An 18,395-nucleotide genomic window follows, 5' to 3' on the forward strand; every position below is an offset into this window, starting at 1 on the left:
AGACCCTTTTTTTTCCCCAAATTGCTTTCCTCATGTTTACTTTTCAAACAATTTAAGCATTAACCACATTAATGTCATGCTGTAGGAGAAAAACGGTTTTGGCAATCTACTTTTTCTAGTTTTTAAAGAGTTTAAACATTCTATAAACATACAAGGCAAATCAATTTCAGAGCCCAGGCCAATTAAACCAAGGGAGACTGGTCGGCAAATTCCTTTACTCTCATGCATACAAATATATCTTTCTGAAGAAATGTCCGCAAGCGTATGAAGCAAATTCTTAAAATTCTATTGCTAAATCTATTCTATTTGTCAGATTGAATAAAAACATTTTGGATTATTTTTAAGGTGGATATAAGAACATAAGAACATAAGAAATAGGAGCAGGAGTAGGCCATCTAGCCCTTCGAGCCTGCCCCGCCATTCAATAAGATCATGGCTGATCTGTCGTGGCTCAGTTCCACTTTCCCGCCCTCTCCCCATAACCCTTAATCCCCTCTCTTATCAAAAACCCATCAACCCGTGTCTTAAAAATATTTAGCGAGGCAGCCTCCACCACTTCAACGGGCAGAGAATTCCAGAGATTCACCACCCTTTGAGTGAAGAAGTTCCTCCTCAACTCCGTTCTAAACCGCCTCCCCTTTATCTTGAGGCTGTGCCCCCTAGTCCTACTGTCCTTTCTAAGCGGGAAGAGTCTCTCCACCTCTATCCTATCCATCCCATTCATCATCTTATACGTCTCAATGAGATCTCCCCTCATTCTTCTAAACTCTAACGAGTACAAGCCTAGTTTATTCAGCCTCTCCTCATAGCTCAACCCCCTCAACTCTGGTATCAGCCTAGTAAACCTCCTCTGCACTCCCTCCAAGGCCAAAATATCTTTGCGCAGGTGCGGCGCCCAAAACTGCACACAGTACTTCAGCTGCGGCCTCACCAATGCCCTATACAGCTGCAGCAAGACCTCCCTACTTTTATATTCAATCCCCCTCGCTATGAAGGCCAGCATCCCATTCGCCTTCCTGACCACCTGCTGCACCTGCAAGCTGGGTTTTTGCGACTCATGCACAAGGACCCCGAGGTCCCTCTGCACCGTCGCCTGCTGCAGTTTTTCGCCACGTAAGTAATAGTCCTTCCTACCATTCTTCCTACCAAAGTGGACCACCTCACACTTGCCAACATTAAATTCCATTTGCCATTTCCTGGCCCATTCGCCCAGCCTATCTAGATCCTTCTGCAGACTCTCCACACCCTCCGCGCAATTTGCCGTTCCCCCAATCTTGGTGTCATCAGCAGATTTCGACACCCTACACTCGGTTCCCTCCTCTAGATCATCTATATAAATGGTAAAAAGCTGAGGCCCTAGCACCGACCCCTGGAGCCACCTGTTTTAGGCTGACCAATTAATGTTTTTAAATAGTTGTTTTTTTTAAAACAAGAACTGCAGCCTGCATATGCAGGAGCATGACGCAAATAGTTCTTGGCCACAGTATTTTGTACCTGACTGTGATCCTTCCTGGCTGCAGGGCAAAACCAAAGGCTGTGGGAGAAAGGGGATATATTTTAATAACATCATCTTTATGAGCATGTGCTGTCACATGGCAGTCCAGTACGTGCATTTTGGCCATTAAATAACCACTACAATAGTGCAACCCCAGGCTATACTGTTATATTCTGTTATTTAATGGTACATTTTATGGGATGTTTAAGAGTCCTCACTAACTCTTTTATGACTTTGATTTGAGTGCAAACAAGCATTCAGCTTGAAAATTTCCACTGCCAAGGTGGTTGTTCAACATTACAAAAAATGCAAGTAGCTTCTTAGAACAGTAGAACACTCAGAAGAGCTATTATTGCGCTTTCGTTACCAGGAAAATTAAACATACTTTTTACAACAAAAATAGGCAACAATTTAAAATCATATGTCAGCAAATACTGCAGTGCTCTTTCCACTGATCTCTGCTTTAGCGTAGATTGGCTTTCCTGCTGACTTTAATGGAGGAGATTGGAAAATTCCTGGCAAGTTTTCCCCTGTACAATTTTGCAGAAAAAGGCTGCATTTGACCCATTGTGCATATACTGGCTTTCTGAAATCACTTCGTAATTAATCTTATTCTCCTGCTCTTTCTTATACCCTCACTTTTCTTTTTCTTTTCAAATATTGATTCACTTCTGTTTTAAAAGCAGAAAACTCCATTTCCACCACAGTTTCTGCTAAGATATGTAGTTAAAAAGAAAACTTGGAACTACATTTTTCCTTCCACAAGAAGTTCAATAAAGGCATTAAAAGACAAAATACAAATCGATTAATAAATGTAATAATTCTATTCCAGCAGTAGCACCAGCTGCCTTTTAATGCGCATGCCCCTCCGCAAAGCAGAGGGGATGGTCACACAGATTCAGCTCCAAAGAAATGGGATCTCCATCATTGGGTTTACATAGAGAATCTCTCAAAACGCCTGAGCACTAGTTTCTCAGGAGATTGACTTTGACAGCAGGTTCCTCCAACAAGACACCCTTCTCAGTGAAGCTGGTAAGCACACATTCTGGTGGCCAATTAAGTGCCTATCACTGGAAGGCCCTTCCAGCCACTGACTCCACCCTCCTCCCCCCAACCCCCCCATCCCATCCCATCCCATCCCATCTACCTCACCTAGCTTTCACATGCTCTCTTCTCCTGCAGGGAGAAAAAGCAGAAAGATATGAGTAGCAATAGTTTTTAGGGTAGACTGAAAGGGCAACATTTAAATATGGGCACAGATGCAAGAAGGCAACAGACTGAGAGTGACTGTATCTGTTGGCTGCACAGATGGGATGTGAAGTGCTTGCAGAAAGTGGAATGAGTGCAATTACAAGGTGAGTTGTTCTGGGGAATGTTGTGCAGGAAAATGCTGGGTAAGTCAAAGTATGGGCTTGGCACCTGAAACTTTATGCCACTCACCTGTCATGTCCTCCTGAGGTTGTGGATCCACTTGATGCACTGTCTACTGCTGGAGGGACCACACTTCTGCTGCTGACTTCCTCAGCCTCTTCCATCCATGTCTACTTATCTAGGAGGTTGTCCTTGGCCAAGATCACCTCATTGTAACTCTGCACATCTGCAGCAGGATCTACAGGTTAGGAGTTAGAGGCCCAGGGTCAGGTCACATCTTCATTCCTGCAGTTGCTTCAGTTTCAAAGATCCATGTTTTGGTGAGCCAATGTTGTGATCTCTTTTATTATTGATCACTTGATAGATCCAGTGCATCATCCTGCTTGTCCTTCCATGGTTGACAGTGAACGAGAAAGTGGGATGCTAATGCCATGGGTCAGTTAAACAACTTCAGCAAAGCCCACTCCAGTTATGAACAGATTTCTGACCTGTAAAGAAACTCGCCATCTGGCCAATGACTAAGGTGGAAAAGTCTACCCAAAGAAATCAATGGACTTATTTTTTCCAAAAACATTTTGAGTGATTACAGAGGTTTATGCACAAATTAAGAAAAGATAATATTCTGAGATAAGGTTTTACCACAATAACTTTACATCAGCAGTTTCAATGTTAGATATGAGCATATAAAGTGTGAATTATAATCATAACACATAAGTAAAGATGGTGGATAGAGAATGTCTACCATATGCAAGATTTTTGATGACACGCACGCATGCATATACACACACACACGTGCACACTTACATTTGTTACAAAGTTAAGAGCTTTTCAATTACATTAAAAATATTGATGAATGCATGTTTTTAGGATAGCGAGAAGCACAAATAAAGACAATGAGATTTTCAGAGTTGAAGCAACTTGTTTGATTCTTTCTCTACATAGTTCAATTTAGTTGTATAATGGGAGTTTTATTTGGATCACTGTCAATTGCATAAAATTGTTGCTAATGATTTGGGAGTGGAGATGGTGGATGGGTAGATGCGCCAGTAGCACTCGAAGAAGAGAACTCAAATTACTTGCCATTTCTCCAGTTACAAGTGGAGGCCAAATATTACTCATCTTGTTGGAATGTGTCTATAATGTGTTTCAACCTTCTATCTTGTTAAAGGAGGAACGGCAAGAATTAGGGAGAAAGAACCTGAACACCATCATATGTTTGGGGAGGGGACACCTATTGTATACCATGCATGTACAGCTAATATGCAACTCCCAAAATAATTCAAAGTGTCAAATTTGTGGAGTAAATCCCACTTTTTTTTTCGGCGGGAGTTACAAAATGAATCTCCCACACTCTGCATCACAGAGAACCCTAGCATGAATTACTCCAAATATCTGTGGGCGGGGTCTATTCCCGCTGGAGAGGCCAGCAGCATAGCGCTGAATGGGCCCATGTGCATGCACCGTATTTGTCAGTGCCGAGATCGGTTCGTGCGCATTAAGCCAAAAGCAGGAGCCACAGTGAAGAAAATTATATGTTACAAAGAAGAAAGTGTTGACAATTAAATCTTAATAACTAAATAACTGTTTCTACCATTAAATCTGGTTCAGTTGATATCTTTATATTCCCTTACAACTGAATGTGAAAAGTCCAGAAGAAATATTCTATTGCATCTGGAAAATAAAGAAAATGAAAAATGCCCAATCATGGAACTTGTGTATAATGATGCCCGTGGATTATCTTTGATTTGTACCACTTACATATGATGACATTAGCTTCATTCCCTAAACTTGAGCAGCTGAAACAGTTAATTTATCTTAATGTTTACAGATTTTGCACCAGGTCTAGTTTTACATCTGGGCTACACAGGTCCACCTATGTTCAGTTGTCATATCACTCTTCTGTTCCATTAATTTGAAAGTTCAGTAATGGTAATCATGGTATAATACATATGCAGAACCAATTTAAGAATTCTTGGGGTCCTCCACAAACCCTGCACAACATTAGAACATAAATGTGAAATCAATGTGTAATAATAAAGTTCATGAAGAAACAGGCATGTAGAATGTCTATACAGTACATTAATATTAAAGTAAATTCAATCACAATATGAAATATTTAAAATAATACCAGTTATACTCAGTTGTCCCATGTTAAAATGGGTTTTACATGCTTTAATCTGCCCTGATTCAATGAAAACTACAGGATATAATTATCAATCCCCTGATCCCAATGTGGATTTGTGCCTGGCGAGAGGGCTGTATATCTGTGTTTCCAACATGTGTTTCCTTTGAGTATGGTTCTCCATTGGGACTACAGGATTAGTGAATTTAGCCAGCGAGTTTAATCTTTGAGAGAGCTCGTGTTAACTGATTCTATGAACGTGATTGCATATTTTTGTAAAGGAAGTTGCTTTCTTTGTTGATTCATTTCAGCATTTACTTATTCACTCAAATGATTGGTTCACAATTCGAAATCAAACAGTCCCACAGCTAAGCAGGTGTTTCCCTTTCAGACAGGTACTATTTGGCTTAAAGTAAAAAACAGTCACATTTACCACGTTTCTCTGGGATATTGGTCTCAAAGCAGGAGGGATAACAAATAAGTCTGAGCATTGGTAATGATGAGGAATTATTGATGTAAATGATACTCACTCTTGGTTATGGGGGTCCTGGGAAAAGTGGACAAGTCTGTCATTACTGCCAGGCCCAGGAGTGTTAATCTGGAAAAGGAAAACAAATTGCTTAGAAGAGTCCATGATGTATGTTGAGCTGTCAAAGCCAAAGATACAGTGATCCTCTGTAGAGGGACTACGTTCCACCTCTGGAGGTGAATATTTATCCTAGTAATGAAAAGGCCAGCAGTCAACGAAGACATAATATACTAATGGAGCCAAAGGATTTGACTAAAGTGAACCTGTATTTTTCTTCTACTGCTACCTCATTTGCTTTGATGCAAGAATAATTTTCTTAATTCCTTATTTTGCATGTTTGGAAGAAATGTAAAAAATCTCAATTTAACAAATTTATTTTTGAAGAAGACAGTCAGCAAAGACAAAAGCTCCAACATATTGAGACTTAGTCATCTTTCAGGTTTTACTTATTTCAATAAAATCAGTTCAATCTGATTAGCCTAGTTTGATTGGCATTAGAAAAATCGGAATTTTCTGTTGCCGCCAAAACATACTGGCTAAGCCCCAATGTAAAGAGCAACAGAGCTAAGGAGTGGGATTTTCTTGCCCTTACTGCTGGCTGGATCTTCCGGTCCAGCTGAGGGCAACCCCCCACCCACGGTGGGACGAATTAACATCACACAAAACAGCACTGATATCGGCAGGATAGGAAGCTCCCTACTCCACCTCTGGGGAAGACATGCCGGGGGGATTGGAAAATCCTGCCCCTAGTTCTAGGCAATACATATTTGAGACATTGTATAATTTTAAGTTTGCTTTCCAAATCTACTGCTTCTAAAAACCCAACAGAATCTAATTAAAACTCATGCAAAACTCATGAAGTACTTCTAGCAGATTTCAAAATAATGCTTAATCTAGATCTGTCTCTTTTCTGTTACAAAATAGTGGTGTGGAGTTAAAAGAAAAGTATATTTCTTAATAAAGATTAAAACTGTATGGAACTAAATATCTTCTTAGTTTTACATGTAATTTAGTGTATTAAGTGTTGGAACCAACATTAAGTTGAGGGGGGTGTGTAGAATGGGGAAAAATACTGATAAATGAATATCTTATGGTGATAATATATATTCGCTAGAATACCTGCAAAATGATTTATATTTTATTCACAAACAATATTTTTTCGAGCCAAACAAATACACAAACTCATGACCCAAGTCCAGAATATTTCATTTGAAAAAAATCTGCAAAATAAAATTTTATTATGATTCACTGACGAGCTTTGCTGGAATTTATTAATCCATTTTTTACACCATGGTGGCAAGACAAGCAGCCTATGCATATTTCACGCTGAGTTAAGGGTTCATGATCATATTATTTCATGGCTGACACAATGGGTGGGATTTTACAACCACACTTGCCCCAAGATTAGGAAATCCCACCCGAGTACAGTGGAGTTTTGCATGGTCTATGTCCCACCTGCTACGATTCGCATGGCGGCCGGGATGGGAAAATTCCACCCAATGTTTTTATTCAGTTGTATATTATGAAACATGTGGAAGGAAAGTGTTTCCCTCACTCAAATCGTTGACTGTTTTTTCCACACAATATTAATCCTGTCTACTAACATGCAATCATTAAAAAGTTGCAAATTCAAAAAAAAACCCTTGTGTGACAATTCTGGGATTTCTTAGCATCAACGAGATAAAAAAAAACGAATACTAGCTAAAGGAATACAGTGACATTTACTTTACTGTAAATGATGCACAAATAAACAATCTAAAGTGGATGTTACTTTTGCAGTTTGAAAGAAAACTGTTCTATAACCCTTTTACAGTGATAATTCCACCTTAATCTTTGGTTTTACCTTTTAAAAGATATTTTGATTTGTTGATAATATACCAAAGTTAACCATTGTCACATAGATAATAAATTACAATTGTTATAACCTAGTGACCTCTTGTTCAAAATAATTTTCACCATTATTGCTGATGATGATTGAGAACTCTGCACACTCTTATAAAATCGATGTATAATACAGATATAACTTTGGTGCTCCTGAGGTAATTTTTTCAGCACGAATTTAGCTCTGCAGTATGGGATTTTCCAAAACAAAAGTACAATGACCAGAAACTTTAGCATTATTTATTTTATTCCAAACTATTTTGGAATACCAATAACAGAACTTTATAATTAAACAAAGTAAAAGATTCCAATCAACAAACCAAGATAACCAGACATGAAGCCACTACTTCCCTCATCATCAACCTGAAATTGTTGGCTGAAATTCTCCAAACTTGCTCGTGGCTGGGATTTTCCAGTCCCTGCTGCAGTGAACAGAGATTTGCCTGAGTGCCAAATTCTCTGTTTTCGGTGGCAGGCTGAGAAAGGCTGGAGAATTCCAGCGGTTAACTGTTTCTCTCCACAGATGCTGCCTGCCTTGCTTAGTATTTCCAGCATTTTTGTTTTTAGATTTCCAGCGTGCGCAGTATTTTGCTTTTGTGTTGGACAGTCTGGTCTGTGCAAAAAATTAGGGAAGTGCCATAACTGTGTATTTATAAAAATTATTCATTTATAACAGGAAAAGACAAACTTAACTGTTCCCTCAAATCAGAGCAATTAACAAAAACTGTTTAATGTACTTTCTTCACATTTTATTCTACTTTCAGGTCCACTTTCATAAATGTAATCATTAAATTAATTTTCTGACAGTACGTGAAATACATTTACTGTTGTGCATACATACGACGGTGTCAAATCACACCATTAATATAATTGCAAGTTATATAAATGACAACAGAATGTGCGATCAATTGCCTTTTGAAGATGTAAAATATTTTTATTTGTCTCAGCTATATCAAGCCATCTTATATAAGTATATTAATCTAACAAAAGCCATCATTTTGTCTCGAACTACTGTCCAACTGAAGTGAACGATGACGACCAAAAAAAGTAAAGCACAGGAACAGGCCCTTCGGCATATCAAGCATATGCCAATCATGATGCCCTAACTGAACTAAAAAAAACCTTCTGTCCTTACTCAGTCTGTATCCCTCTATTCCTTCTCTATTCAGGTGTCCTTCCAGATGCCTCTTAAATGTTGCTGATGTGCCTGTTCTACCACCTCCACTGGAAGCACGTTCCAGGCACCCACCAGTCTCAGCATGAAAAACTGCCCCCGCACATCTCCCCTAAACTTTCCCCCTCTCCTCTCAAACCTGTAATTGACCCATCGTAATTAATACTTCCACCCTGGGAAAAAGCCTTTGACTCTCCACCCTGTTTATGCCTCTCAGAATTTTGTAGATCTCTGTCAGGTCTCCCTTCCCCAGCTTTCCTTTGAAAACAATCCTAGTTTACTCAACCTCTCCTCATAGTCAACACCCTCGGGACCAAGCAACATCCTGGTGAACCTTCTTTGCATCCTCTTCAAAGCTTCCATGTCCTTCTGGTAGTGTGGTGACCAGAACTGCAATACTCCAACTGCAACCTAACCAAGGTTTCATATAGCTGCTGCATCATTTCCTAACTCTTGTCCTCAGTTCCTCAGCTGATGAAGGCAAGCATGCCATATGCCTTGCCTTCATCAAAGTTATTTCTTGGCCACCTGCGTTGCCATTTTCAACGAACTGTGGACCTGCATGCTCAGATCCCTCTGCTTGTTTATGTTCCTAAGGATCCTGCCATTTATACAATAATTTGCACCTAAATTTGATCCTCCAAAATGTATCACCTTGCAAATGTCCAAATCTTCCATCTATCTACATCCTATTGTATCCTCTGATAATCCATGGCACTATCAGCAACTCCACCAATCTTCGCTGTTTTACTTGTCTACATTATTTATAATCTAAAAATTCATTAAAACAGAAACCATTTCCTTAATCTATCATTGTGGCTGTTTTCATTTTTAGATGACAGAAAAACAATTCAATTCTACATTTCTCCACTAAACAACTGTACACAAATGTTTAGTGATTGATTCAATCAACATCTGAAACTGGGAGTAGGAGATGGTGGGATGACTTGAAGAGAAGAGATAAGGAGCGGGATTTTCTGGCCACACATGGCCTAAGATCAGAAATTCCTGCCTAAACTCAGTGGACCTCTATATTGTCTGCTCACTGTGATTCCCACAGTGTGCTAGACAGAAGAATTTCGGCCAAGTTTCCTGCATTGGTACCAACAATTACATCAAAGTATGAAGTTATCTTTGGAGCATTTTAGTGCTATTATGGGGAGCTGTAGAAGGAGGGGTGAAGTAGAGGTGGACAATGAGAAAAACAAAATTAGTTGATTCATTTATTTGCTGTTAAATACATCTACACAAAACAGAGACAAATAACTTTCTGGGGTAAGCTAGCCATTGCCACATAAATCTTCTTAATCAAAAAATTGTTTCTACGTATATTTCAAACATATCAGCATTGACTTCTCCTCCAGAATTACTACGCAATAGTACAAGCTGAAGATACCAACAAATAAGGGGATAGGTATCAGAAGGCCTCTAGTGTGGGTTAACTATCCCAACATTGCAAAGAACAATAAATTTCATGAAAAGGGAGGCTTGACTGCTTCTTTTATCGTATAGTGGAGGGAAAATCATAATTGAGTTTCACCAGGAGTTTATGAGCTCATTTTAAATCAAATTTCTAGGTGATTATTGTACCTTCAAATATAAAACAGCAAAATAAGTGAGTTTTTAAAATTTTGACAATACATTTGTTATAACTTCACTTACATCCAGAATATTAAGATGCAAAATACTATAAGTCTGTCTCCCCATCATGGGTTGGCTGTTATTCAGGCTTGGTTGCCTTAGTCAATTTCCAAACAATGTGCTAGATTAGCTGTGTTTTGAGCGCATGTGTGCGCATACATATGTGTGTGCATGTGCACACGTACATGTTTGTGTGTGTATGTGTGTACGTGTGTGGGTGTGGGGAGTTAGTGAGGAAGGAGGGGGAGGAGGAGAAGAGAGACTATTGAGCAGAATAAAAATACTGAATAGATATACAGACTAAAATGCTGATTCGAGTAGTAGATTAGAGTATGGTATTAATGGCAGTTTTGGAAAAATCCGCAGGCCTCTTGCTTTGTTCATTATTTAAGAGCAAGGCGTGGCTTATGCAAGTTATGGTCTCTTGTATTTGTATTCAATATGATTTTACTTTTCCTCTTATTTATAAATATGATGCAATTTGACTGTGGCATGACTGTAAAGCATAACTAGGTTCATGGATAATGAGACAATCTGTACGTCATATTTCTTTATGGTCTTGATGTGGGGTTGTATTGATGAACTCGGTACATATTCTGGGAATAATGAAAGTCACATTGAGAAATCACTTGTGGGAAAGGGTCACTCTCTTGCATCATCGAAGCAATACTAAATTTACATTACAAAGATTTTATAATATACCTGAATGATTTTCTTTATGTAAATAGATAAAAGGGCAAAACTGATATCTGACGATGTGTCAGTGCAAGCATATGTGTATTCATATAAAATATTTCCAATGAAAATAAATAATAAACATGTGTTTCTTGCTCTAATCGCAAAATTCTGATGTTTGTAGTCTTCAAAAGTTTAGCAAAAGATAAATGTGTGAGCAAACAGGTAACTTTCATGGTTAATTAGTATAGGAATACAGTTAGGACATCAGAAATTGGTCAATGCATTTGATTGAGTAAACTACCGTTAATATTCCAATTGAAACTGATTTTTAACTGCTTCTAAGTCTGCACAACTTCACATTTATCAAAACAGATCAATTGTCCAGACTCCAGTAAACGTTTCTCCTGCTGAAATCATTTATCTGCTTTCATTACTGTGTGAGATGATTTCCTCATCAATCTCCATGATCAATTTATCATTGTAACTGTAAATCAAGATTTGTCTCATAAATTCATTTCTACATAAATTATTTCCAGATACAAAAACATTGCATTTGCAATAAAGAACTGGGACATGATTTTTGTTACACTGCATTTGAAGGATCTTTGAAGTATATTTTAATGATCTTTCCTTTTTATTGTTCATGTGTTCACTTTGTTGTTGCTGTCCATGTCAACATTTTGGAATTAAAGTGCAAGCTGGTAACTATCATCAATTGAGTTAAGTTTCACCATACAGGTCTTGAGAGTGATTGCTTTATTGGTGTAGATTTTCTTTCTCTTTTCCAATTTTTTCCCATGGCCTTTCTCAGACTACCTTTGCATTGGATATGCTGGTACCACCGTGGAATTCATTGTTCACTCCATGTTTTATCTATATTGAACACAATGGGAGTGAACAGTATCTAGTCACAATGGCAAAAGATGAGTTTAGTGGTGTTCCATAAGGATCTGGACTTTGGAATCAACAACATACTTCCTAAATTTGCTGATGAAACCGATCTTTTGCGGAGGGAATGGGAGGGGTGAGGGGAGGTAGTCAACAGTGAGGCAGACTGCAACGAATTACAGGAGGGCATCAATAAAATTGCAGAACTGGCAAATAATACTGAGAAACATGAGGTAGTACATTTTGGTAAGAAGAATAGGGAGGTAATTTATTACTGAGAAGTTGCGAGTCTAGGTAGGGTAGACAAACAAAGAGATATTAAAGTACACATACACCAATCACCAAAAGTTGTGTCACAAGTTAGCAAGGTTATAAAAAAGCAAATCAAGCAACATTTATTTCTAGAGGATAGAACTGAACAGCAGGGAAGTTATGCTAAACCTATATTGAACCTTGGTTATAGCACATTGAATAGTACTGCATGTATCTCTGGTTGCAACATTATAAAGAGGATATAGAGGCACTGGAGAAAGTGCAGAGAGGATTTACCAGGCTGATGCGAAAAATATTAGGGTATATGTATCAGGAAAGGATCTCTTTTCTCTTTGAAAAAAGGCTGGGGGTAGGGGGGAGGGGTTGATCTAATGTAAGTCCTTAAAATTATGAAAGGTTTTGGACAGTGGATGCAGAGATAATGGGTGGAATGTTGCCATTTTTTGTCAAGATGTCAGCTCAGGGGGTAAAAGCAGATTGCAGCCCAGTAGCTGTACTGCCGGCTTTTCCAGCCATATTTCTTTGTCAAAAAAAGATAAGGAATGGGTCCCATGACACACGCAGGCATGGTGGGCTCAAGTAGAAATCTCTGGACAGGCATGATATAAATAAACTAAAAATAGGAAAACGAACATCCACAGACACAGAACTCATGGAACAACAACAACATGGAAAACAGGAACCATGAGAACCCCTGGTGACGTGCATATTAGAGGGAAGATTAATGAGGAATAATTTAAAAGCTCACTCTTTGGCCCTGCAAAGAAACATCACAGAAGGCACTTTGTCAAACTATATAACATGGAAAACATGAACTACGAGAACCCCTGGAGACATGAAGGAGAGTCCTCAAATGGAAAACAGGAACCATAAGAACCCCTAGTGATGAGAAGGAGAGTCTAACATGAAGGGGTCATCAGGCGCCGGTGGGGGGAGGGCAGGGACAATCGAGCAGGGAAACCTCACTGGCATTAAAGCCATTTTGGGTCTCCTGATTGACTCTCTATTGCCTCCACTGCTCTGATCCCCTGAAAACTGGGGAGGACAATCCCCCCTGCCAAATGTTTCAATTGTGGGGAAGTGTACAACTAGCAGTCATCAGTATAAAATATTCACCAAGGAGCCAGATAGTAAATTCAAAATAAACTTCTTTACCTGAAGAGTGGTGAGAACATTGAGCTTGGAATAGCATGGGTGCATTTAGGAGGAGGCTAGACAGACGCATGAGGTGGAACTGATTAGAGGATTATATTGATGGACTTAGATGAGGAAAAACAGGAGAAGCCTTGACTGGAACAAAAATGCCAGAATGAATTGGCTGGGCTGACTGACCTGTTTCTGTGCCATACACATCAAATGCAATCCTATATACGATGAAGAGACTTTCTAACCAAACTCACTTGAATAAAGTACAACAGTATGTTTGACATAAAAAAAAGCTGGAAAAGGTCAGCAGGTCAGGCAGCATCTGTGGAGGCAAACAGAGTTAACGTTTCAAGGTGAGGAGATGATGGCATAATGGTAATGTCACTGAACTAGGAATTCAGAAGCCCAGCTAATGCTCTGTGGACATGGGTTCAAATCTCACAACAACAGCAGTTGGAATTCAAATTCAATCAATATATCTGGAATTAAAAGCTGGTCTTAGTAATGGTTAAATTGAAACTATCATTGATTATCTTAAAATCTGGCATCCGGCAAGCTGATATCCTTTAAGGATGGAAATCTGCTGTCCCTATCTGCTTTGGCCTACACATGACCAAAGCAATGTGGTTGACTATTAACTGGGCTCTGAAATGGCCCAGCAAGCCAGCCAGTTCAAGGGCAATTGGGGATGGGCAAGAAATGCTTTGCCAGTGACACCCACAACCCATGAAAGAATGAAGAAATCAGAACACCTTTAGTTTGATTTTTGGGGTATGCACTGCCCTGGCAATTTCACGGAAGACTGGAGTGAATTCAGGATCACATGTGGTCCAAATTATGTTGACTTATCTTGGCGTCTTGGTATATGCAGAAATAATATTTTAGGTTGACTATCTTTATTCAGGTTATTTTATATAGATTGACAAAGTGCCTTCTGTGTTGTCTCTTTGCAAGGCTAAAGAGTGAGCTTTTAAATTATTCCTCATTAATCTTCCCTCTAATATTGAGAATTGGCTTCATGATTAGTGTCCAGAGGTTCATGCAGTACCCACTTGAGATTGACCAGGGCACTGTACAGTTTCAGTAACAGACTCTGGTGATCTGAACTTAACTTATTTGACAACATAATCATAGTATGTTTCTCATTATCAGTTAAAAAATGATACTGACAAAGGACTGGGAACAGGCTGTCTGCCAACATGGTGGGGAATGGGGCTAGGTGGAGGGCTATTTTGCATTAGCAAGATAGTTTCCAAGGGGGAACAAATTATCACCTGCCATATATATTATCTCCCATTGAGGTATGCTGGTATAAGAAACTGTCCAGTGTAGGAACCTTATCTGGATTGTAAAAAAAGTTTTTCATAACTAGAAAACTGTGGCTCGAGGCATCAGTTGACAATGGACTTGGGTCAGAGGGTTGTGAGGCAAGTGTCTTAACTGGTGTGCTGCTGCATCGCTGTCTAAAACAATTATCTGTAGAAGCTGCACTGTCAGACATCAAAGCCTATTTTGTGTCTTATGCCAGAGGTTACAGTGTTTACCAAACCAGAATGTCCTGCAGAACACTGGTGTCATTTAACATTATTCAGATACTGATGAGGTTAAAGAAGAAATTCTGCTAAAATGGCACTCGTTTTTAATGAGTTTGCTGTTTGTTATTTGCTACCAAATTGACCTAAAACTGTTCATAAAAATAATTGATATGAGGATACAGCATGTGTCCTTGATGTATACAATGAACTGACTTAACCCCATAACAAAGGAGTTACTAAATGACCGAATGAATCAGGGTTGTGAATTGCAAAAATACAGTCCCTGTGACATACGTATATGTTATTCATGTAATGAAAATGCTGAAGTGTCAGTGCCTTTTTCATTGTCTATTTTTATGAATAGGATTAACTGGGGGTACATATTCCTGTAATGTCAAAGTAACATCCAATGGAATCTAGAAATAGGGTTGGATGCATAACACTTAAAACAAGAGCTGGAGAATGTACTTTTTTTGTAACCACTTTCCATTTACACCATATTATGTGTAATTAAAGGCCTGGATTTTGCTGTCAGTGTTCATAATCTTTATTCCACCATAATGGACAGCAGCTAAGGGAATTTGGACATGTGCAAATAACATGGAAATCCAGAAGTTGCTGTCAGTGAGTCGATACTCCACCATAGAGTGCACTGTATCATAAGAATCAGGAGCAGGAGTGGGCAATTTAGCCCCTCGAGCCTGCTCCATCACTTAATACGATCATGGCTGATCTCATCTTGGCCTCACTGTAGAAATTTCCACAGACTGCTTTTCTCTCTGCAATAATGAATTGAAGAGAACTTCAATTCTAGCCCTGTTACTTTTGCTGCTGTGGAAAAAGGTTGCATCCTGTTGAATGAGCTGTAACTTAATTTTTACTGGTACACTAATTTCATAATTAACACTAAACACCCTTAGTGGCCATGAAAAATTAATTTTATATTTGTGGAATGTCAAGTTTCTCCACAATGATTAAAAACATATAAAGGGTCTTATCTTCACTTTAGCTTTTATCTTAATGCAGTCATAAGTGTATTTCAACATTTGGAAGTTAAAAATAAAAGTGAAGGATTTTAAGTGTTTTAATTACTTGGCTTGACTGCTTTTAGATAAGCCCACAGTTTCTCTGTGTCGCTCTTGGCTTTCTCCAAAGAGACATCGCTGACTCCTCAAAAGCAGCATTCGCAACTGCCCTATCCCACTCACTGACCAATTTTCCCACCAGAGGGCCTAGGGGACTGATCTTGCCAATGTCCTCCTTATCCAAATCACCTCTCTTACATCCTGTAGACTGACAGTAGTATAGCTATCACTACCCCCCTCCAAAATACGCATTCACTGGTGAACAAAGTCATTGCAACACATGAGCTGAATGTGAAAGACTGCATTGGCATCATGGACTCGATGGAAACTTGATGGAGACATGATGGCACCTTCCCTAACTGAAGTTTCCCTGCCTGGTTACATATTTTACCATTTACCTCATCAAGACCATTGTGGCAGTGGTGTAGCTCTCATAACCAAATCTCTCCTTGGTTTGTTCCCTTAGTCCTCTCACACTTTCTCCTCCTTTGAGCATCTCACCTTGTTCTCTTCCTCTTACCTATCAAAAATATTACAGCTTCTGTACAGCCTGCCCAAGTACAATTAAAAATGTCCTCACTGAGAATCTTAGCATTTGGCCTCCAGTCACCGTTACACTTTTGCAGTTGCTGATCTGCTCAACCACACCATCAACTTTGATCCCGAGTCCACATTAAAAACTCTTACCTTTTCCCACCCTGGCACAGCCGTCAATTCAATTTCCTCAAGCCTAAGGGATGTAAACTTCACTGTCATACCTGGCTAGGCCTCATAAAGCACTATCGGGTTCTACTCTTGCCTCCGAAAAATGCTTATGATTCTAGAATCATCCTGGAACGCAAGGTAACCCCTGACATATTTTCTCTACTGCACACCGTCTTATTAAGTCCCTCTTCTCTGTCTCAAAAAACAAAGGAAATTACAGCACAGGAACAGGCCCTTCAGCCCTCCAAGCCTGCACCGACTATGTTGCCTGACTGAACTAAAACTCCCTACCCTTCCGGAGATCATATTCCTCCATTCCCATCTTGTTCAAGTATTTGTCAGGACGCCCCTTAAAAGTCACTATCATATGTGCTTCCACTACTTCCCCTGGCAGCAAATTCCAGACACCCACCAACCTCTGAGTAAAAAACTTGCCTCATACATCTCTTTTAAACCTTGCCCCTCACACCTTAAACCTATGCCCCCTTGTAAATGGTTCTTCCGCCCTGGAAAAATGCTTTTGACTATCCAGTTTGTTCACGCCCCTCATAATCTTGCAGACTTCTATCAGGTCGCCCCTCAACCTCTGTCGTTTCAGTGAGAACGAACCAAGTTTCTCCAACCTCTCCTCATAGCTAATGTCCTTCATACTAGGAAACACCCTGGTAAATCTTTTCTGCTCCCACTCCAAAGCCTCCACATCCTTCTGGTAGTGTGGCAACCAAAATTGAATACTATATTCCAAGTGCGGCCTAACTAAGGTTCTACAAAGCTCCAACATAACTTGCCAATTTTTAAACTCAGTGCCCCGGCCAATGAAGGCAAGCATGCCAAATGCCTTCTTGACTACCTTCTCCACCCACATTGCCACTTTCAGTGACCTGTGTACCTGTACATGTAGAGCCCTTTGCCTACCAATACTGTTAAGGGTTCTGCCATTTACTGTATATTTCAGAGGAATCCATAGTTCCTCTACCCTCATCTAGAAATGTGAGGAGCTATGGATTTATTTCCGTCAAGATTGACACCATCCAATCAGCTGCCTTTCCCACTGTCCTCCTTTCCCATAGCCCACCAGGCTGAGCTTTTTCTAAAGCTTGCCCAACCGTGCCTCAGCCCTAAACCTTTCCTTCTCTTTTTTTTCTCCAAGCTCCCTCATGCTTGCTCTAAATTCATTTGTCCATTCTCTTGGGTATCAGTAGGAACAGGGCTCTCTTGGCCCTATTCCTACTGATACCCAACTTCTCTTCCTGGCGCCATGTTAGCAAACATTAAATGCTCTCTTTTCTTTCAGGTTCTGTCCCCCTCTCCTTCAAATCTGCTGTCATCATTCCCCCTCCTCAAAAAAACTATCCTTCACCTTCTTCTGTCCAAGCAAATAACTGCCTCATTTTCAACCTCCCTTTCCTTTCCAGAGCCCATGAATGTGTTATCCCAAATAGCACCATTTTCCACAGAACTCTATATCTGAATCCCTCCAATCAGGATACTGCCCTGTCACTGTACCTAAAAACACTTATCAAAGTCAGAAATAACATCCTGTGTGACTGTGACAAACTATCCCTTTTGTAGCTGTCAGCAGCGTTTGACCTAGTCGATAATACCATCTTTCTCCAACAGTTATCCACTGTCATTCAACAGATTGGGACAGCACTTGCATACCTGGTTCTATTTTTATCTATCTAATCAAAGCCAGGAAATTACCACCAATTTCTTTTTCTATTCCTGCAATTACTTCATGCGTCCCCCAAGGATATGTCCATGTCCTCCTCCTATTTCTCATCCACATATTTCCCCTTCGAACGTCATCCATAAACACACCAGCTCCACATCTATGCTGACGACATACAGCTTTACCTCAGCACCAACTCT

General features: G+C 39.7%; 1 protein-coding gene across 5 annotated transcripts in view; it reads right to left on the reverse strand.

The window, feature by feature from the left end:
• Positions 1–18,395, reverse strand: part of gpatch2 (G patch domain containing 2) — a 232,829-nt gene that overhangs the window by 59,138 nt on the left and 155,296 nt on the right. For 2 of the 5 annotated variants that reach the window (XM_080200539.1, XM_080200540.1), the window contains one exon: positions 5,519–5,586. In XM_080200539.1, the coding sequence (XP_080056665.1) occupies positions 5,519–5,586 (68 nt within the window). Of the gene's footprint in view, positions 1–1,494; positions 1,535–2,935; positions 4,858–5,518; positions 5,587–18,395 lie in introns of all 5 variants that reach the window. The other 3 variants (XR_013888286.1, XR_013888285.1, XM_080200541.1) reach the window with 3 other exon arrangements.

The sequence above is a fragment of the Carcharhinus amblyrhynchos genome, chromosome 12 (assembly GCF_965287045.1).
Source record: "Carcharhinus amblyrhynchos chromosome 12, sCarAmb.v2.hapA, whole genome shotgun sequence".
In the NCBI taxonomy this organism is placed as follows: Eukaryota; Metazoa; Chordata; class Chondrichthyes; order Carcharhiniformes; family Carcharhinidae; genus Carcharhinus; species Carcharhinus amblyrhynchos.